General features: G+C 35.7%; 1 protein-coding gene across 3 annotated transcripts in view; it reads left to right on the top strand.

Annotated features, from left to right (window-relative positions):
- LOC149065512 (cytoplasmic dynein 2 intermediate chain 1-like) overlaps nucleotides 1-23,666 on the top strand; it is a 98,372-nt gene that overhangs the window by 5,634 nt on the left and 69,072 nt on the right. For all 3 annotated transcript variants that reach the window (XM_089253637.1, XM_089253639.1, XM_089253638.1), the window contains exons 3-4: nucleotides 20,314-20,342; nucleotides 20,547-20,615. In XM_089253637.1, coding sequence (XP_089109763.1) covers nucleotides 20,314-20,342; nucleotides 20,547-20,615 — 98 coding nt within the window. The remainder of the gene's footprint in view (nucleotides 1-20,313; nucleotides 20,343-20,546; nucleotides 20,616-23,666) is intronic.

The following is a 23,666-nucleotide window of genomic DNA, read 5'->3' as shown; positions in this document are numbered from 1 at the left end:
CAGATTTGGAACAATTTATTAATGTTCAGTTTATAATTTTAGTCACATTAGGACCTTCATGAAAATTTTCAAAATCAGTTCAAATTTACGTGTAGAAATTCTTTCTTCTACAAGAAATATTATTTTTGCCGAAAAAAAATTGTACTTATAAAAAAGATCAACTATACTAACAGAAATTGTAGAAATATAGTCACCTGAAAGTATTTGGAAGAAGTAAATGTTAAAAAATTATTGTATTTCATTCATGTATTGGAAGATTATACTATGCAAGAGGTCACAATCAGAAGAAAAATTGTCAGTATAAAAGACTGCTTTTATGAGTGAATTTCAGTTTTTCTGCTTTGTCAGGAAATGAATTGCAGAGCATTCGTGATTTATTTGCATTATGATAGTCTTTAAGGAATATTGTACCATTTTGTTAGTAACCCCTTTGCTTATAAGCTATTGGCAAGAAATTGGGATGGTCTCTATTTGACAAATTGGCGATAATTATGGTAACCTTGTCCTAACCTAACTGCACATTAGAAAAAGGAAAAGAAGGGGAAGGGGAAAAAATAGAATAAAAGGAAGAAAAAACAAATGAAAGGAAATAGTATAATAGATAAGTAGATGAGAGAGTAAGTACAAAGTAGATTTCTCTCTTTTCACTCTCACTCTACCTGTTTTCTTCTGGTCTTATATGTAGGCTATATAGTAGAAGGATATCATATGTGGGGGAAAAATCACTAACAGGAGTATAGAAATAACCGAAGGTAAAAAGGAATTTTTTTTTTCATAGGGTTGCAACAAAACTTTGTGGTGATGAGGAGAGAGGAAAGAAAACAGAGAAAACTTGTTTGAATTTATTCCACTGTCATTTGGACACAATATTACGTCCTTGATTGTGAACTGGTTAAGGAATGAACAGGATACCAACTGTGAAATTGGTTAAAGGATCACAGCAAATTATTCTCTAAATCACTTTTTGCATTGAATTTTGTATTCTTAACCCTTCAAGTGGCAAAGCAGAAATTACTAAACCAAAAATTACTTCAAAATACCATATCTATTTTAACCCTCTAGCCACAGCCAACGTGAATATTGTGTTTCACGTATTCTGTAAAATTTGGTTGCTGGGTATCTGGGTATGCTAATATCATGTTCTACAGGGTGTCCTGTAAGTGCTACTAGCACTGCCTTTATCTTATGGACCGACCGTCGTAGAGGTATGATTTAAATTTAAAAAGTGCTCAAAAGGCATTCAAAAATTACCTTGTACTAGTTTTGAGAGCGAAAATACAGTGTGTAACAAAATAAAAATCTAAATTTTTATACAGTCCCTCGTGCTCTAACTTCCAGTTAAAAAGTTGTTGCCCTGTCTCTCCTAATGCCAACAAAACCATTCCACATTTCTAAGTGCCATATTCACAGAGATATTCAAATTCTGAAAATGAAGGAAATTTGAGAAAGAACAGAATTAAATGCGGGTAAAACAGTTTTTTTACATTAATGCTGTTCTTTCCCAAATTTTCTCAGTTTTTAAAATTTGAATATCTCTGTGAATATTGCACTTAGAAACATGAAATTTTTTTATTGGCATCAGGAAAGACAGGGCAACAACTTTCTAATTGGAAGTTAGAGCACAGGAGGACCATACGACAATTTATATTTTTTATTTTGCTACGCACTGTATTTTCACTCTCAAAACTGGTACAGGGTAATTTTTGAATGCCTGTTGAGCATTTTTTAAATCAGAATCATACCTTTACAATGGACGGTTGATGAGAGAAAAGATAAAGGCCATGTGCTAGCACTTACAAGACACCCTGTATATACATAGTGGATAAAAATATTCCCCACGATTTTGTACAGAATAATTTAAAAACTGCCTGCAGCTCTAGGGTTAATGAAGTAGGCTTTCTTCTGATTTTCGGCAGGTGGAAACTAAGAAATGTAGGAAAAAGTGTTCCATGGAGAAATCAACTTTACAAAATATCTGGGCTTGTCAATGCTAAAATTAGAGGGTTTTAAGGAGGGGCAATATTTCATCAATGCTGCTTAAAGGGTTTAAATGATTCAGCAAAACCAACCGAACAATTGAAATTCTCAATTATCATCTCACTGCTTAGCCTTATGGCTTTAAGAACTGAGCACCATAGCTTTATTAACGTTAGAAGGTTTTTTTCAGCATGATTTCACCAGTCGTTTGAAAAAAACTTGAGACTAAGTTCCTGTCAAATAAGCCCTGGCAGTGAAAGATGACCATGGTCTGTCAGTCACTGGAAGTGAGCACATGTGGTTCAATGATAAAACTCGAGGCTACCACCATGAAGGAAGCTAAACACACCCTCAGTGATTCCTCCCAATGTTCGAAAAAGCTGTATATGCTTATGCTGAGTGCCAAGAAAAAATGTGATGGGTGCTATGGTACCAATTGTCTCAGGTTGAAGACCACTGCTCAAAAGCATTCATTGTTGTTTCTTTAGCCTTGCAAAATCTCTTTGCCTTCATTAACATGTTTATTTTCATCAGTTTAAGAACTTAGGATTTTTGGTGATAATTTTCTGTGCTAAAAAATTAATTACGTCTGTTTCCGTATGATTTACAAAATTTATGCAATAATCAGACTACTCAGATAAATAGTGAAAGCTTATCAAATGCTGGTAGTGTTGGAATAATTTCTTCTCTTATACCTTATGCACAGGGTGGCCATATGATCTGTATTTCCAGGACATTCCTGTATTTTCCCATAATTTTAACCATCCTGACTTTCTTTTAAAAAAAAAAAAAGTCCCTTTTTCCCATATTTTCAACAAAGCCCATTTACAGAATTTTAGTTCAACCCCATCTATCTATGCTGATAGAAATATATATAAATCTGAAGGGACTGAATTATTTATGGCTGGATTTTTGAATGTCAACCTGTATTTCAGTTACAAATCGTTGCCCCCCCCCCCAAAGCTTCTACAGTAAGGAGTCAAATTATGATAATACAGGGTGATTCTAAAGTCATTGGACAAACTTTAAGAGAGGATATCAGACACCTAAACAAGCATTTTTTATCATAAAATGAATCACAATAGCAAAAGCGGTAGAGGGGGTGTTTTTAGATAGTACACAACAGCACTTCGCCAAAAACAAATATCACATTTTCCCAACAGATTTACTGCAATATGTGCTATCAACCATTCAAGGATGCATATGCACCTTCGGATTATATTGAAGTTTGTTTTTTATTCGTGCAAGGATTATTAAGCTTTATTTTGTGCCAAACAATGATCAAGTGGTACAAGGACTTGTGGTAGAATTTGCGTTACCTAACTGGAACTGGCACACATTAATATCGATAGCTCACAGTGATGCCCCTAAGAGCCACGATTCACACTTTGAGAACTGCTGGTGTATATATACAGTAAGGAAGCTAAAGGAACTTAAACATTTTATTAAGACGGAAAAGACAAAGAGAATACAAAAAGGTAAACAAAAAAGACGTTGCCACACATATATAACATGATACACACTCTGAGGGGTGCACAAGATTAAGTGGGGTCTACTAGATTAAGTGAAATACTATTGGGGACCTGAGTCCTAACATTTTTCGAAACTTGAACAATTTTTAAGGTGTTAAAATTTTTGTCAAAATGTCTGCTTCCGTTTCTTCACTGGGCTGGTATTTCACAGATACAATCACCAGATGCCACCTTTTCTTGAATAAAATGTTCTTTGATGTTGATATGTTTTGATTTTGAACTAAACAATTGGATTCATCTACATGTTTGCTGACTTATTGTCATAATATATAACTATCTGGTTTTGATATAGCCCCAATTCATTTATCAGTTCTTTCAGATGAATTGCTTCTCTGGTAGCTTCTGTAAGGGACATATATTCAGCTTCACATGATGACAGAGCCTTGGTTCTCTGTTTCCTTGATTCCCATGATATAGGAGAACCTTCAAACTTGAAACAGTAACTAGTGTAGGACTTATAATTCTCACTACATGAAGCCCATGTTGCATCAGCATATCCAACTATCACCTTCCCAGTCTTTTGGTATACTAATGACAGATACTTGGTACCTTGTAAATGCCTAAGGATTCTTTTTGCTGCCATCCAATGTGGTTTTCGTGGCAATTATTGTATTGGCTCAAATAGCTAACAGCATATGTGATGTCATGTCGAATACCTGATCTCAGCATAGATAAATACATAAGTAAACCAATAAGGCTTTAATATGTTTAATATGGATATTCAGATGTTATATTTTTTCCTTTTGACAGTTTGAGAGATGATTCCATCAGAGTAGATACTGGCTTACATTCTGACATTCTTTTGTTGAGACATTATTATCTTTCTATCTTTACATTTGAATTCGATTCCAAGACAATACTGGAGTTCTTCTAGATCATGCATTTCGAAGGATTTCATAAGTTCAATTTTCAATTTTTCAAATTGTTGGACTTTATTCGTGGCTATAATGAGATCATCCACATATATTGCAAAAATAGCTTTATTTCCCCCTTTTAATGAAGAGTATAGACATGGATCAGCATTCAGTGATTGAAACCCAAGTTCCTTGAGATTTTTGTCAAGTTTTATGAACAATTGATGACTTGCTTGTTTCAGTCCATATAATTTTAAACGACAGACTTTGTGCATTTCATTATTCTTCAGATCAGAAAGCATCTTTCTGGCTTTCATGAAGACTGTGATCAGTGTCTGAGCTGTGTTCTAGCATTATTTCAAAGACAAGTTTTTCAAGCATCTCTGGTTTTACCATGAAAATGTCCTCATCAATTTCTTCATTTAGGAATGCTGTAGAAACATCTAGTTGATGCAGATCCAAATTTTCTTCAACAGCTAATGCCAGTAATAGCCTAATTGAACTCAACTTTGCTACAGCAGCATACATTTCTGTTGCATATTTGTGTTTAAACCCTTAGGTGGCGCCACTGGAATTTTTGTATGTATATATATCCTGTGTAATCGTTTTGTGGGGCTTACTCTCTCGCACGCTGTTTGCTTGTTCTTCATCATGTCTTCCGCGGTGATGCTTATGTGTGTCCGCATGCTGTACGTTTTAACTGCACTGTGATTAGTTTCTAATGTACTAATAAGTACACATTAATGAATTAAACCTCTGATGTGTTTTCCTGCATACACTGTTGTCGAATGCTGCCTTACCACCCGGTCACTACAGTTTCATTGTAATTGAGTTCTAGGCGTTGGTCATAGCCTTTTGCGACTAAGTGAACGTTCCTTCTCTCGAGATCTCCATTAGACTTGTACTTGTTCTTCAGAACCATCTTACATCCAATAATGTTCATTTAATTTTGCTTTTGAACAATTTCAAAAGTATCATTTTTTAAATGTGAAATAATTTCTTTTTTCATAGCATCAATCCATGACTGAGCATCAGGACTTTTGATTGCGTCTTTCAATTCACAATAAGCTGACATTTCATAGTCATTGAACCAAATCGGTGGTCTTTTTGTTCTTTGGAGTCTAGTTTCATCCTTATCTTCAATTCCATCAGGTTGATCTTTATCATCTCTGTCTGTATGTAGACTTCCATCAGATTCTGATGATTCGTCTTGATCAGAGTTTAACATAACATCAAGAATTTCACCTATATTTTCATTTGGGATGCGAACTTGAAATTCTGTTTCGTTGGGCACTTTTTCTTCTCTTTCTAGAAGGTCATTAACATTGTTTGAGTTTTTGTCATTGTAGAAAGTACTTTCACATCTCTGGCTATTTTTATCTGGTTTTTGTTATTTATCCATATTCTATGAGCTTTTGGATATTCAGCATAACCTAAAACATGCCAACATTACCTCTTGGATCAAATTTCTCCTCCTTCCTTTTTTTGTATAGGACATAAGTCTTTCATCCAAAAACTTGAAGATGGAATTCTTCCAGTTCATCTTTCAAAAGGTCTTTTATGCTTAATCACTCTTTAAGGTGTTCTGTTATATAAATAATTTGCAGTATTGATGGCTTCGGCCCAAAGTGCAGGTGGAGCTTTAGATTCAATTAGCATGCATCTTGCATTATCTGGAAGAGCTCTGTTTTTCCTTTCAGCTAGACCATTTTGTTCTGGCATGTGTGGTGCAGATAATCTTCTCTTGATTCCACATGTTTTCAGGACATCAGTGAATTCAGTACTACAGAGTATTCTTATTGCCACTCTGCAAATGTTTGATCTTTTTGCCAGTGTGATTTTCAAATTTATTTTTATATTTGAAGAATTTCATCACTTCATTTTTGTGCTTCAGGAAGCGCACTTTGCAATATTTGGAACTTTTATCAATAAAAGTTACAAAATATTTTGATCCGCCAGGAGATGCTACTCGCATTGGCCCACAAACATCTGAATGCACTATCTCCAACAAGTCCAGTTCTTTTGGATCTTTTCTCATCTCAAATGGGACTTTTGTCATCTTTTCTTGAATGCACGCTTCACAGTCATTCAGTTTTTCATTCAGATTAAAATACACTCCTTGGACCGCATTGTTTCTTTGTGCAGATTTCAGATCGACTTTATTGATATGACCTAATTTCTTGTGCCAGGTCATGATCTTGGATTCTGCTGTATATCTTGAATTTTCAGGTCGATTACTAGCTTCATATATGTACCGACCATTTTTCTTGGGTACAATCAAAGCTATTTCTCTGTTTTAGTTTTTAACAAGAGCTTCATTCCTCTTGAAAATGACAGTTCCTCCATATTCAGTGATTTTATTCACAGATAATAAATTTGTCTTCAGTTCAGGAACATACAGCGTTTTCTTCAATGTAACTGCAGAGTCTCTGTTGGATTTCAGTTCTAAGGTTCCCTATCCTTGGATTTTGGTGTTTTGACCCACAGCTGCTAGATTTATCATTCCAATATCAGAGTCCTTGATGAGACTTTTGAAACTGGAGTCATCACAACACATGTGAGATGTGCTTCCACTATCCAAACACCAGGATGATTTAGATTGTGGTTTGTCTACAAGTGATGACAGACACTTCTCTTCTGCTTTGAAAGAAGAGTTATATTTTTTCACATTCTTTGACCAGCTGTCTGTCAAAATTTACAGGCTTTTGGCACTTGTGGCGTCAAAATAGTGTTTCTTTTTCACTTGATAATGCGTTTGTATGTCGAAACCTGTGGTGTGGTTTCCCTTTTCCATAAAATGCATCTTCAGGTTGCCTTTCAGCCTTGGAATGAGACTTCCTTGCTTCACTTTCTTCTATTATCTTGATTTTCAGGTCTTCTGGTCGTGGCAATTCATCTCTGGATTCTATTGCAATCCAGAAGTTCTTAATGATTCTGGAAGACTATATAACACCATTATACACAGCAGGTCATATTATAGATTGTAGCATCCATATCTATCAATTTGCCTACAGGGCCATTAAATGCATTAAGATGCTCTCTTGTACCAGCTTTCTCTTGCATCTTGAATAGTATCAATTTCTTTAACGAAGTTGCTTTTCTTGCAGGACCAGAACTTTGGTAGATACCTTTTAGTGTATCCCATACATCTTTGGATGTAGCACAATTTTTCACTTGTTTCAGTTCTGAAGGACTGATAATAAGCAACAAATCAGATCTTGCCTCCGGATCTTTGTCAAGCCACTTTTGTCTCTCCTCCACATCTTCAGCTGGTTCTTTGATTTTCCCATTCACATAATCCCAGTTTACTTTTAATAAGTAAAGCTTGTGCCTGGACTTTCCAGGTGTCATAGTTTTCTTTGGATAGTAGCTGTATACAATTTGAAACTCTGGTGGTTTTTCCATTTTAATATATTCATTCAGACTCACTAACTTGCTCTAAGTGAGCACTGGTCCCCATAACCTACAGGAACTTCAAACATTTCATTAAGATAGGGAAAAGACCAAGAGAATACAAAAAGGTAAACAAAAAGACGTTGCCACACATATGTAACATACTACACACTCTGATGGGTACACAAGATTAAGTGAATTACTATTGGGGCCTACTAAATTAACAACAAAAGTATAAATATAATTTCTCTAACTATCAAAGAGTTAGACATTTCATATTTGGATTTCTTAACAGGCAAATACAGTAGATAGTGATAAGATTTGTGTTATTCATTGTTGAACCAAAGTTTTATCAGCAGTTGTAGATTTTTTGTACTTAAAATATTACTCATTGGATCTTGTTCCAATATACTTTACTGCAGTATTCTTTCTCTTATTTACTAAACTTGAATCGACAGATTTACAGATGAAACTACTTGTTTAATGCTCAAGCTTGTAAGAAAAGTTTCTCTTTGATGAACAAATTTAGTTTGAAAAATTCTACAGGAAGTCACACAGACTTTGCTTTTCTCAACCAAGTTGTTAAAAATTAAATCTTCAAACGCAAGTAAAAGTTTAGAAAAAAATTTCAGTTTTTCTTCATTCTTTCTTTGATAAATTAATGTTAATTTTAACTTTGTACATCTGGAGTGCATCGAAAATATGTACCACTTGATACCAATTATGTTGTTCAACCTATGGATCAAGGTGTATCATTCAAAATCTGAATATTTTTATCATTTTTTCATTAAGAGTATGAAAAGTATAGGAAGTACAAAATTTTAATATGTTAATGACAGTATATTTTATTGATAGCATAAGAATGATAAGCAAAATTTGAGAAATAGTTTCATAATGAGATAATTATGAACTGTTTCAGAACATCGGGCTTTGAGCTTGCTGAAAAAAGTTTTGCAGTGATGATCATTCCAGAACAGTGGAATAATATAGCATCTTAGACCAATTATTATAATTACTAATTATTAAAATTGGAAAACAGTTTTGTAACTGATCATAAAATTTTAGAAACTGATAATTATTATCCTATGTTAATGTTGATGATTAATACAAATACAAATACAACGCCACAACAGGCAAATTGCCCAACAAGGTGGCTGACTTAAGAACATCATGGATCCCCGAACCCTTTTTTACCCTACCTACGAGCCCTACCTACTACTGCTACACCACACATGCACCCCACCCACAACCCCCGCGGAACCCCCAACGAATCGGTACATGCGGGAATGTGCGTGTACGTGTAGTGAAACCTGACGTGAAGTTTTTTTTGTTTCTCTGTAATGCTTGTTATGTGTAGTGCTGCCATCTGCCACCAGTTTTTTTCAAACTATGAGTGAAGTGTTATGATTGAATGATTTTTCGTTGTAGGACTGTTGCTCTCTGTGGCGAGACTTTTTAACGGGGAGATCGGCTCGCATTTGCGCCTTGAAGTTGGGAACCACAGAAAACCAACTTCAGCTGACCACCACTGTGGGGTTCGAACCCGGATCCTCGCATCGCGAGTCCGTCACTATAACCACTCGACCACCACAGCGGCACACCTTAAGTTGCAATTTGTAGTCTTTTATGGATTAAGGATAGATTAATTGAATAATTCAAACTTTTTCCAGTGACTTTGGACCATTGGCAGAGATGGACTTGAAAGTCTGGGGGGGGGGGGACGCGTTCATTATTGCTGGGGGCCACGATGATGATTTCAATTGATATATATGTTACAGTAAAAGCCCGTTTTACCAAGTCGAGTTGGTAAAAGCCCGAAATACGCTTGAAAACGTATACATTTCAGGCTTTTACCAAGCATTTCAGTAAAAGCTGACGTTTAGTGTAACCATATTCTTGGGTTTTTTTTTCTTTATTGGAAAATTTTTTTGACAACACTCAGCAATTGTCGTTCACATGTTTTGTTTACAAAATTTGAGTTGGGCTTGTTTAGGATGGTTCATTCTTCTAAATGCTACTGATGATGCTTTGAAAAGATAAATAAAAGTGAAAACTTGACAAGAAAAATTGGATATATTGACTATGCTTGGCAAAGTGAATACCTGCTATCTGCCATTACGGAATTAACAAATCTACGGTGAGATATATCAGGAAAAAGGAATCTGAAATTCGTTCAGCCATAGCCGTAGCTGCACCCGTAACAGTCAAAACTTTGTAGCGCCTATGGGATCCATGTGTCTCACGTACAGAAAATGGTTTTTTTTTTTGGGTACAAGACTGACAGAAAAATGTATTCCAATTGATTGTAATATTATAACAGAAAAGGGGAAAATTTTTATTCTTCCATAAGGGAAGGGCTGGTGAAATGTCTATTTCATCAGAATTTTATGCAAGTAAAGGTTGTTTCATAGGTTTAAGAAACGATTCGGATTACGCAACGTAAAAAGCACTGGCGATCAAGCCTCTGACGATCAGGAGGCAGCTAGAAAATTTCCAAAGACTTTATAGAAAATTATTGAAGAGAAGGGTTATGCACACATCAGCAGGTGTTTAACGCAGACGAAACTACACTATTTTGGAAGAAAATGCAGCAAAGAAGTTAAGCAAGAGAAAAAAATGTGAGCTCCTGGTTTTAAGGCAAGTAGAAATAGACTTACTATGTTGTTTTGCGCAAATGCGAATGGGTACATGATAAAGCCCACCATCATTTTCAAATCTTCGAATCCGTGAGCATTGAAGGGAAGGATAAGCCAAAGCTCCCAGTATTTTGGACGAACAATGGACTATGAAAACACTTTTCCTGGATTGGTTTGAACTGCTTTTTGTTCCGGAAGTCAGGAGGTACAGTACCTTGATAGTGAATACATGCTATTCTCAAAGTTCTTTTGGTATTGGGTTGACCGAGGAGGAGTTAATGCAGTTGACTGATCCTGAAAGTGAAGCAGCACCAGATGAAGAAGATCGAGATAAAGAAGTAGAAGTTCATCACAAATAACATAGCGGAATTGAATCGCAAGCTCAAATTAGCAATAGACTATTTTCATAACATAGATCCCTACATTTTACGTTCTTCACATGTAGAAAAATTAGTAGAGGAAGCCTTGTCAACATACTCCAACATACTTGATGATATGAAGAAGATATGGCAAACATAAAAATAATAACATTCTTTCAGAAAACATCGCCAACAATCGCTGCACCCTCTTTTACTTTCCGTTCTACCTCTGCGTCACCCTGCTCTTTCTCATGATGTTCAATAAACCAGATATACAATAAAAAAAACCCATGGTTTCTGTTATTCGCGGTCACTCCCGGAATATGGGGGGCTGACTATATAGTTGTGATATCAATCGTAATAACTGTAATTTACAAATTCTGAAAATGTTTGATTACGATTGTCTTGGCAAATTTATTGAATTTAATTTATAGTAATTTTGCCAGCTAATGTTTTTCAAATAGCCAAAAATCTTATTTCTATTAATTATCTTTAAATGAATTTCCAAATCAAAAAGTTGGTTCAAAGAATTATTCACTAAATCATTGTCACTGCGTAAGCAGCATGGGTTCGAAGCGCAGTAAGTAGTTGTTCCATTTTATTTTCTGCAAATTTTGGAACTGCTAGAAATCCTGTGTGAAAAGAAAAGCCAGCCAGATTCAAACCCAGTTGTCTGAACTATCCTGTATGAATAACTTTTCTCTTTTTTTCACAAAAAAATTGATAAATTTTGTCTGACAGTTATCTACTCTACGGGAAGTTTTGAAGCTCTTTTAAAGTGTGCTTTACTATAGATATTTTGAAAGGCCTCACGTGAGGCATCATCTTATTAGCACTGTCCCCCTCCCAGGGGTGGCTCGAGCTTATCCACCGCCCGGGACCGTCGTGAGACAGTTTAGTTTTCTCCAAGGATGATATCACTCTCCACTATCCATACGAAGGTTTTTTTAACAGCTGGCTGATGCAAAGATAAATCCAGGAAAGAAAATTCAACTGGCCTTGCGGGGAATTGAACCCACTTCCTCTCACTTGCCGGGTGAGCACTCTAGACTACAAAGCTAACGAATCCTCTTTCCTTGCAGCTAGTGTGCTCTGAACGGGACCGTACATGTACAGCCAGACCTAACATGGACTGTTGTCAAAACTTTTGTAGCAGAGAGTGACATCATTTTGGAATAAATTGCCATCTGGTCGCAATGTCAGAAAGTGTGAGCTTCGGCCTGAGTTAGGTCTGGCTGTACATGTACGGCTCCATTCAGCACACACAAGCTCCAAGCAAAGAGAATTTGTTGATTCTGTGGTCTAGTACGCTCACCCGGTAAATGAGAGGACGTGGGTCCCCACAAGGGAACTTGAATTTTCTTTCCTGGATTTATCTTCCAGCTGTCAAAAACCTTCGTAGTAATATCGGCAAGAGACATCATCTTCAGATATTATCAGACTTTGCAAGTAGGAAAAGAAACGCGTTAGCTGGAGGGGGGGGAAGAGACCTTCAATGCCCGTGCTTAGAAATATTCACACTATAATTCTGCCTTAGAGCCTTAGATTAATTACTTCGGAAATATAAAATTTCATTTATTTATTTATAGATTCTCAATATAGAGTGAAATATGCAAACATCTTAATCTGGCCCTGTTAAGGCCCCTACACACGCTCAGCTACATGCTGTCTTTTTGATCTCCTCTTTCCCTCCTAGAATATACCAATCTCAAATGGACGGGATTCTGTTTGGGACATTTTTGCAGCAGAACTGGGAGGTATGAGTAGGGCGACCATACGTCCTGTATTTTCCGGGACATTCCTGAATTTTCACGTAATTTTGGCCATGCCGACTTTTTCATAAAAATGTTCTGGTTTTTTCACGTATTCTCAATGAAACCAATTTATGACGCCAATGATAATAATGACTATAAATAAGAAAATTCATCTCACATATTTGTCATCATTTTATCAAAATTTTTAGCATTCTGTAAAAGAGTTTGCAAAGATGTCACAGTTTTAATTTGGTAAACCACTCAAACATATAACAAGATTTTTCGATTTCATCGATAACTGCTTCCATTATGATAGCTTGTCTACGGATTTGAAATAATACCAAACAAGCACAATACTTCTTCTTTCTTTCTTAACTCCACATTCGTGCAAATCTAATTTTTCCATAACGAACAATATAAAAAATAAAAACTGATCACAGGGTAGAATTACTGAATATCTCGAATTAGAATTACCGAATATCTCGAATTAGAATTACCGAATATTTCGAATTAGAATTACCAAATATCTCGAATTAGAATTACAGAATATCTCGAATTAGAATTACCAAATATCTCGAATTAGAATTACCAAATATCTCGAATTAGAATTACCGAATATCTCGAATTAGAATTACCGAATATTTCGAATTAGAATTACCAAATATCTCGAATTAGAATTACAGAATATCTCGAATTAGAATTACCAAATATCTCGAATTAGAATTACCGAATATCTCGAATTAGAATTACCGAATATCTCGAATTAGAATTACCGAATATCTACAAAATACTCTCGAATATCCTCCCTCCTTCATCAAGGGGTTTTTTCAAGCATTTCCATAAATTCTGTAGTATTTTTCATGGCAGACCACAGCAAAAACCTTCGAAGGCCACATGTGGCCAGTGGGCCATGTGTTGAAAGCTCCTTGACTAAAGCCTCCGAAGAACACGTGAAAGAAAAAAATGAACGAGTGGATAGTATAAGTGAGTATACCAGAGTTGTGCTCGGTTTGAATGAATGAATGAAGTGAGTGTAAACATTTCAAAAGTGACTGTTGAGGCCCAGGAACCATTGTTGCCCGACGATTTTTTTGCTCATTTCGGACATTTGCCCAACTCTGATGAACTTTTAAAGTAGCCTATGGTTCAATCCCGGTCCTGTTTGGTATATGTGCAAAATTTGGCGACGATCGGCTTCCAGCACAACTCACTAGGTAGTAAATTTCCCATGGCGATAGACCTGAATTGTGCTCGGTTTAAAAAAAAAAGGGAAGAATAAGCGAGCACGCACAAGTATTATTCAGATCTGTCTCAATATTAGAAAGGATTCGCTTTATTCTCTACCAACAGTAAAGTTTCACACCACACAAAGAAGATTAAGTAGTTTTCTAGGGAGTATGCATGCGACACTTCAGAGATTTCAGGAGGAGCTGATACAGATTACCGATCAAACCTACAAGACTGATGAAAGTAATAAGCATCAACTGCAAGACTGTCTTAGGTTGTAAAAAACAACCCACTCTCTCTCTCACACCCTAAGTGTATCAAATGGTGGACGGAGGAACTGAAACGACGAAAAAAGGCAAGTACGGGCCATCGAGAGAAATCTAAACCGTATGAAGAGCGTAGACAGGATATCCATGACACTATGGCCTCCTTTCAAAGGGCTCGAACACATTTCAAAGGAGCAATAATGCAAACTACATCCAGCTCCTGGAATAAGCTCTGCACGCAAGTTGCTACGGCATATGGTATGCCCTATAAGGCAGTATTTTGGCCCAGGCGAACGCAGATGCAACTTCCAGTGCAGTTCAGCTCCACACCAAAAGATATAACAGAGAAACATCATGCAAGCCTTTTTCCCAGAGGTGTGTACATCGATACCGATCCAAAACGACCATCTGGACAGCCCTCTTGCATAGCCACCATTTGAGGAACATGAGGTCTTACGAATAATACAGGGTGATGCAGGAAAGATGGGAAAAACTTTAAGAAGTGGTAGTTCACACCAATACAAACAATTGCCATCAAAGAATGCATGATCTGACATGAAAAGAAAACATGCTAATGCTTTTCGAAACGGCCGCTTCGCAAACGTTAAAACTGCATTCCTGTTGAAATTTATCGCAATAAAAATAACCTCATGCATGCATGCAAATGTAACCTGGGGAAGAAGAAACCGTATAGAAATCTGCGTCACACTGAATAAAAGGCGCGGACTCAGTATTACTAAAGTGTGCCATTATCCCGTACATTACAACTGTTAGAACTGTTGCACGCTGACATAAATTTGCAAGGCTGGAGTCCGCGCCTTTTATTCACTGTGATGCAGATTTGTGTACTGTTTCTTCTTCCCCAGGTTACATTTGCATGCATGGTGTTCTTTTTCCCCAGATAAATTTCAACAGGAATGCTGTTTTAATGTTTGTGAAGCGGCCGTTTGCATGGTCTGACATGAAACGAAAACTCTACACCATGCATTCTTTGATGACAATTGTTTGTATTGGTGTGTACTATCACCTCTTAAAGTTTTCCCCCATCATTTCTGAATCACCCTGTAGATGGACTTAACCCAAAAAAAGCAGCAGGACCAGACAATCTTACCAATCGCATAATACAAGTCATTTTACGTGCCAATATTAACTATTTCGAAAATTTCTTCAGTCACTGCTTACAACTCTGTACTTTCCCCCCAGCGTTCAAACCTGGAAGGCTGGTTCTTCTTTCCACGAGGGGAATTGATGTAGCCAACTCGATTCGCCCATTATGCTGACTTCCAATTTGAGAAAGGTGCTCAAAAAATTTCTTATACAAAGATTCGCCTACTATGTTGAGCAGAACGGCCTCCTTCATCTTTTAAATTTGGTTTTTGTATGGTCGCTTAACAGATGATGCCCTTTCTCATCTAATAGAACAAATTGACAATAGGAGGAAGGAACATCCACTCACAGCTGTTATCTCCCTCGACATTAAGAGAGCTTTCAATTGTGTGCGTCACAGGTAATAGCTAATAACATTCGAAATATGTCTATTCCTCTTCAGCTAAGAAAAATTTTGGAGGACATTTTTTCGGGACGCACCATCACTCTTAACATAAGTACAGCACTAGCATCCGAAACGTTGGTCTGAGGTTGCCCCCAGGGCTCATGTAGTGGACCAGCTTTTTGGAATACTATATTCGATTCATTACTTTGACTCTAGTGGGCCCCGGGCATCACAGCATAAGCCTTTGCCGATGACTTCCTTCTCTTGGTGTCTGCTAAGGAACCCACTGAAATTACAGCCTCTGTCAACGCTGTGTTGAAACAGATCTCCGAATGGTTACAACAAAATTATCTGCAAGTGGAACCATCCAAATCATCATTTCTCTCGCAAAACAAGAGGAAAAAGAGTCCCACTATGAAAACTAACGGGGAAAGAATTAAGTTTACCGAAAAAAGTCTCAAAAATTTAGGAATATGGTTCGCCAATAAGCTAATTTTTTTAGCACACTCACATAAATTAATTAGAAAAATGATCAATACGTTGGATCATTTCAGACGATTATTGGGTGCAGGGTGGGGATACCATCATAATCTAAAGAACACCCTCTACAGAACTGTACTGTATCGACAGATTGCCCTTGGGGCTCCCATTTATATACTCTTATTTAACTCTTATTTATATCACGCGAGCATATGGAACCATGGCCACCACGGTTTTACAGATTGAAACTGGTAAACCCTCCCAGGACTAGCTATACAATATTTTCAAATTTATGAAAATGAGAAAATTTGCATTTTTACTAATTTTCAAGAATTTGAATGACTAATTGGTTAATTAATTATGGTCTTAAATAGCGCCAGGATCGTTGTGATTAATAAATGGCAAACTTTCAAATTTATAAAAATCAGGAATTCGCAATTTTACTAATTTTCATGGATATGAACGACTAATTAGTTAATTAGTTAAGATTTTAATTAGCATCGGGATTGTTGTGATTAATAAATGGCAAGCTTTCAAATTGATAAAAATCAGAAAATTCACAATTTTACTAATTTTCACGAATTCGATCGACTAATTAGTTTAATTAATTAAGATTTTAATTAACATTGGGATCGTTGTGATTAATAAATGACTAGCTTTCAAATTTATAAAAATCAGAAAATTCGCAATTTTACTGATTTTCACGAATTTGAATGACTGATTAGTTAATTAATTATGGTCTTAATTAGCATCAGGAACAATGTGATTAATAAATGGCAAGCTTTCAAATTCATGAAAATCAGAAAATTTGCAATTTTACTAATTTTCATGAATTTGAATGGCCTAATTAGTTAATTAAGATTTTAATTAGCATCGGGATCGTTGTGATTAATAAATTGTAAGCTTTCAAATTTATGAAAATAAGAAAATTCGCAATTTTACCATTTTTCACGAATTCGAGCGACTAATTAGTTTAATTAATTAAGATTTTAATTAACATCGGGATCGTTGTGATTAATAAATCAAGCGATCAAAGGCAAGCTTTCAAATGTATGAAAATCAGAAAATTTTCAATTTTACCAATTTTCACGAATTTGAATGACTAATTAGTTAATTAATTTAGATTTTAATTAGCAATCCGGATCATTGTGATTAATAAATGGCAAGCTTTCAAATTTATAAAAATTAGAAAATTTGCATTTTTACTAATTTTCATGAAAGTTACTAAATGTCAGCTTTTACCACTCTTCGGGCTTTTACCGTAACATATACATATATACATTAAATCAGTTGACTCCGCCTTTGACACTGGGCCCCCCCCCACACCCCCTCGTATCTAATCCCATGCTTTGGACATCAAATTAACCAAGTTCAACCATATATATTTTTTTCCTTCCCAAGAACACAAACTTTGAGCAATGAAAGATCATTATATTACTGCCCCTCGTTGGTGCACATTGTGAGAAAAAGAGAGGAACTTCTTAATGGATGAATGACACTTAATTGAAAGACAATAGACCCATGATCATACAAAATTGCAGGAAAGGTTTTAAATGAAAAGTTACTAAGCGACGGAGGTTATGGAAAAGCAGGGCCCAGGATTAAGAATTTTACAGCAATGTGCAAATAAATTTTGCAGCCCTCCTAAAATAATTTATACGATTACTTTCTGAGGTATGAATAGAAATATTTTGACAGTCTTGGTAATAAAGCATGTAACAAAAATTGCACCGCACGAAAAGTTTGATGAAGTACAAAATCCGGATATTGAAGGGAAAATAATGTTCAGAAAGAAGTTATTTTATTATACTAATTTTCATAGGCGTAAAGTTATTGAAAATATTGGTATCGCTCAAAACTTTTGGTAGGAGCCTCAAACCCAATGTTTCCATGAGTATTACAGATATTCGGAGGGGTTTTTTGAGCTCAATACAAATTTACGACTATGCTTATGTTTTTTTTACTACTACAGGAATGCATTGATAGGTCGTTTCGTAATCAAACACAATGCGTAATGATAAACTAATTGAATTAATATTTATTCATGCCAGAGCACATTATAATTTTTTTTAGAATTCGGTGTAGGGGGGAAAGGAATTAATCAAAATGAATTATATTATACAATGTGCAAGAGGCAGGGCAGCTTAGTTTGGTGCAGACCAATGGAGCCCTGCCACAGAAGAAGACCCAAATCAAGAGTATGGAAAAAAAATTGCAGAAAAATTTGTGACAATTTTAAATTCATAAGGGTGCAACGAAAAAGATGTTTTGCTGTTCTAGCAATTTTCACACATTCAGGTGCACCAGCTTCAAGACTGTATCTAGTTGTTCTTGGGAACCGAATAAAGCATTCATTTATCATCATGAAAATTTATACCACTATAAAATATTTCATTTCATACTTTGAATTGTGAATCAACATTTGATATGCCTTGGCAAAAAAATTCTCAAAAATTAAAATACCAATTAAGGAAATTGTCAGAAAAAAAATTCATATGTGATAGAATTCTTTAAATTTTACATAACCTTTACTTGTCTATCTTTATCAGATTCAGCTGAAGCACTGCTTATTTTTCAAATAATAGAATAATAATAATAATAATATATACACAAACTCACCCTGATATATTTTCATGCAAAAATCGTGATTTTCTCCCTCCAACTTCAAATTATCCAAAGTATTACATTAACATTAAATAAGATCGAAATCTCAAGGAGTGTTTGAAAGAGTTCAAATTTTTTGGATAATTTGAACTCTTGTCACCTCAAGTTATTGAAAAATTATGACAGCTTAAGCGGAGTGACGACTTAAGCAGAGTTCCATCAGATTTAATGTGCAATGTTATGAAAATCGTATAAATATAAAGTAATATGACATTTATTAAAGTATGAATCAAAATAACAATATTAATAGAATTTATAGATTGCAAAAGAATAATAGCAATTTTTTATCTTTTTTATCTCTTATTACTTAAATTATTGTGGTGAAATGTACTGTACACTTTGATTTAAACTAGTAATTTTTAATTTATAGACTAACAGAGCAACTGTTAGAATAAGTAGCTTTTCTTCATAACAGAACTCTTTATTGCACATTCATTTTACATATACATCAAATTTAATTTTGGTGTTTGAATTCTTCATCAGTAGTTCATGATGCAACTACAAAGTAATCTCGAACACTTTTGACTTGGTGGAGGGACCCTGGGCAGGAAAAAGGAAACAGAAGACCTCAACTTGGGAAAGAATGTCTAATTTTTTTCAACAAAGATATTTTGTTTAAATTTCAAGCCCTAAATTAGTAGAGCCCACGCTTTCTATGGTTATTTATTATCCGTGCCAGCATTGCACTTTGACTTAAAGTTGATTAATTTGATTCTTTGATTTACATAAATTTTGATTTCCTTGCACCATATGTAATCTTTGACATATCAATAAATTTTGGTTTTGCCGGAGATGCCCTGCCACGCCGGGCGGGGGGGGGGGGCAAGGGGTGGCAAAGTTCTTACGTTGCTTCTTGCGACAGAACTTGGGTGTCTCGCGGTTTGTCTAGTTTCTCTAATGGAGCCCAGGCAGAAATGAGATCTTGCTTGAACAGTCCTCAATGTTCCAAAAACCTTAGTCGGCAAATGAACTTCCCCAGCATAACTTTCATTACTTAAACTGTCCCGTTTGGGTATATAGGGTTTTATGGTGACTTTTAAGCATATGGCAATGCTGTTAACAAGCTATTTTTTTTAATGGTAGCCATAAAAATAGTCTTCCTCTTTCTCATACTTTTTCATAGTGACGACTTAACTGAAATTAGCGACGAGTAAACAAATGTTTAATAACATTGTGGTCTATGAGAGCTGGAAGGGTCTGAAGAAAAATGACGACTTAACGAGGTTTTACTGTATAGCACACACAACATTTTATGGACATACCATTGATCCTAGTGCATATTTTCGATTATAAAAGTATCCAAATAATGTGTGGAACTCAGATGCATCATTCATGTTGCAAGGAGTTGGGTGTTACAGAGTTATTAAAATAAAAAAATTAACTTTTTATACAGACACCCGGTACCCAAAAACTGAATTAGAAAGTTGTTGTCCTGTCTCTCATGATGCCAACAAAAAAACTTCCATGTTTCTAAGTTATATTTGCTGATATATTTTAATTTGAAAAGGCAAGGAAAGTTAGAGAAAAAACAGCATAAATAGGGGCAAACCATTTTACCCACATTTAATTCTGTTCTTTTATATATTATATATATTATTATATATTTATTAATTATATTATTATTATTATGAATTTAAAAAACAGGATGAATAAAATGGTAATGTTTTTTCTCTCATTAGGTTCACCATCATACACTGAAGAAACAAAGGTTTGCATTTCCATAATTTAAATATCAATGCTTTCTTTCTCATAAGTTATTGTTTCATAAGAATTACATGTTATATTTATTACTTATAAAAGTTATTTTCTAAATTATGATTTTAAATGAAAATTAAGTAATTTTTACTCTTACAAAATATATATTTTTTCACCTTTAAATTATGTTTCTTTGAAGCTTTTATTTGTTTTTTAGCGCAAAGAATTTTCTTTTGCATCATCTGCCAGTGATGATGGTGCATACAGCTATGAAGAGGATTTTGAAGTAAGTTTGTGTTCCATATGTAGGGATAAGAAAGGATACTTGAGCCACCTTGTAAAAACTACAAATCTGGAATTTTCTACTAGTCTTCATAAAATTTTGCATATAAAAACTGAACAATACATGGATGAAAGGATAATCTACTGATATTTATCAAAAAATGGTCAAATCATTTTTCACTGGTCATTGCAGAAATTAAGGAAAACAGTTTTATTCTCACCTGCAGAGAAAACCTATTTTTAGGGCAGAACCTCTCTCCTTCCAAAACGGGCTGGGGGAGCACTGATTTTCAGTGGTGCATCTCTCCATATAGGTTTATTTAGGTCCAAGGGAGAATGGACATAATACTGCAAATACAAATACAAGGCCACAACAGGCAAAATGCCCAATGAGGTGACTGAGAAAAAGATGCCCATAACAAATATGGATATCATATATTACTAGAATACAACTACCCAATTAAAAATTCAATTACAAAAACTATAAACAATATATATATACATGATAAAATATTATACAATGTTCATAAAATGTATTTATGGTTATATTATTCTAAGTATGTATAGCTTCTCGATTTACCCCAACATCTTTATCATATTTCTTTTTAAACTTGTCAATTGTGTTAGAATTTACTACCCCCAGGGATGAGCTATTCCATTTATTAACAACCCTATTAGAGAAAAATTCCCTGTGACACTATAACCTCGCATTGTCCCAAACAATACTGTTGTCCCCTTGTAAAAGAAGTTGATTGATGCCAAATTAATAAATCATGGTCCATCCTATCCATGCCGTTGAAAATTTAGAACACTTCAATCATATCTCCCCAACACCTGTGTTCATCCAATGTAAACATATTCAAAAAATGAAGTCTCTCTTCATAACTCAAGCCGAGTGTGCCAATGAGTACATGCGTAGCTCTTCTCTGCACCCTTTCAACCAAGTCTATGTCCTCCGTAATTATTGTCTCCAAAACCTTACAACAGCAGTTCTCAACTGGTGCTCCACAGAGCCCTAAGGGCTCCATGTGAAATCCCAGGGGCTCCGCGTCACTCGGGGAAAATAAAAATAAAACAGTAAATGTTTGAAAAAAATAATTATTAATATTTTTGAATAATAAAAATAAGTCAGTAACTTTGAGGAATAAATAAAAAATAGGCCTACTGGGCTCCGCCATAGAAATAATGTACCGGAAAGGGCTCCGTGGGTCAAGAAAGGTTGAGAACCACTGCCTTACAGCATACTCCAGTGCAGGACGAACTAAGCCTTGCAAAAGCAGAATTACTTTAGGAGAACGCAAAGACACCTTTTTGAAAATAAAACCGCACATTCTATCAGCTTTTTTTAACACCACCAAACAATGTTCCGAAAACATAAGCTGCTCATCAACGAGAATTCCTATCTCTCAACCACCACGATTCCGTCCAATTCAGCATGTTGCCCCTAATCCCAATCTTGTGTAATCGCTTCAAGTGTTTACCATGTTGAAGCCGATCAAATACCTTTTGGAAATCAAGGTAAACAACATCTACATTTTTGCCCTTACCTGAAGCCTTAGTCACGTGATCATAGAAACAAAGGAGGTTAGTCACACATGACTTTCCCTTCTTGAACCCATGCTGATTATCTGACAATACACTATTCTCATCTAGCCACTTCATCAATTGCTTTTTGACAATAATATCCAACATTTTTGAGAGGGAGTTTGTCAAACCTACTGGACAACAATTGGACACAGCCTCTCTACTACCCTTTTTAACTATCGGAACAACATTAGCAAGCTTCCGATTCCTTGCGATTGGTTTATGATGTCTTTTGTTTTCAAGCTCAACCCATATAGTTTCAATATCACTTCTCTGCATGTTACACTCCATAGCCTTCAAACATGATTTCACATATATCAATGCTTCACCCTCTTTCCTATGCGATCAATTTCTTAAAAAAGTATCGTATCTTGAGATGTGTAAGAAAGATTTATCTCTCTATCGTTTGTCCAAGATTCTATAATGACTATAAGATCCAGGCTATCCACAGTTATCAAAATTTCTAAAAAATCTTTCTTATTACCCAAGCTCCTGACATTTATTAGCACAGATTTTAAGTTGCTCCATGATTTAGTGTCAATCGAGAAGCCATCTAAGTCAGAGGTGGGTAATTCCACATCAATGTAGTTGTTATTAACAATAACTAACCCACATTCCCGTCTACGTGGTCTGGGAGTAAAAACCTGACCTAAGGCTATCGTAAACCACCCAGACCTCCCTCCTATACAGATGAATCCCATCCCAACGAAGTCACCTATCGGTAAATGCGGGAAGCTCCAAGAACGTGACCCTAAGTGAGGAGCAAATGTCCTTCAGGCCTAAATTGAATTGGTGGATCCTACTCCTATACCCCTACTACCCCTTGGCAGTACTGGAATCACTGTCACAACTGAACCTCCCTTCCCTAGTGGATAATAGTAAGTCCTGGTACACATTCTGACAGAGACTCACTATATCCGCTCCTACCTGATTCATTCCCACCCATAGCCTGCAAGTTCAACCTTCTATGACAAACATCTCAAACATTGCTGATCTTCCCCCAGGAAGACAACAGCGCTCGAAATTCTGAAAATCCATACTAACTCTGTTCCGTAGTTCCCTTACCATAGAATCGCCGATGATTAAACCCCTATCACTATCCCCCATATATCTACTTCATCCACGACCACCCATTCACCCTATAAACTGTCTTTGTTTGTGGAGATTGCTTCTTCATCAACTGGTGGCTCTGTAATAACCAGTGCCTCTAAAATTCTAACTCTCTCTCATAATGCTTCGAGCTTGAGTTCCAACCCTGCCCTATCCAAACACCCATTACAGTTGAAACTATCAGCTACTATCCTCCTAGATCAGGGAAACCTCCCATTGCAAGCCCTACACAACACTAATCAAGGTCATAGGCATATGCAGAATTTTCTCGAGGGGTGTTCAGATTTTTTCCCTTCTGGAAGGTTTAAATTTTTTTGTGCAAAAAATAACACTATAAACTTGGCTCAAGGCAGGTTATAAC

Source organism: Pholcus phalangioides, unplaced genomic scaffold (genome assembly GCF_987345545.1).
Source record: "Pholcus phalangioides strain wild (caught in Gottingen) unplaced genomic scaffold, Ppha-v1.0 ptg000039l_1, whole genome shotgun sequence".
In the NCBI taxonomy this organism is placed as follows: Eukaryota; Metazoa; Arthropoda; class Arachnida; order Araneae; family Pholcidae; genus Pholcus; species Pholcus phalangioides.
Note: the sequence above shows the minus strand (reverse complement) of the source record. Positions and strands in the feature narration are given on the sequence as shown.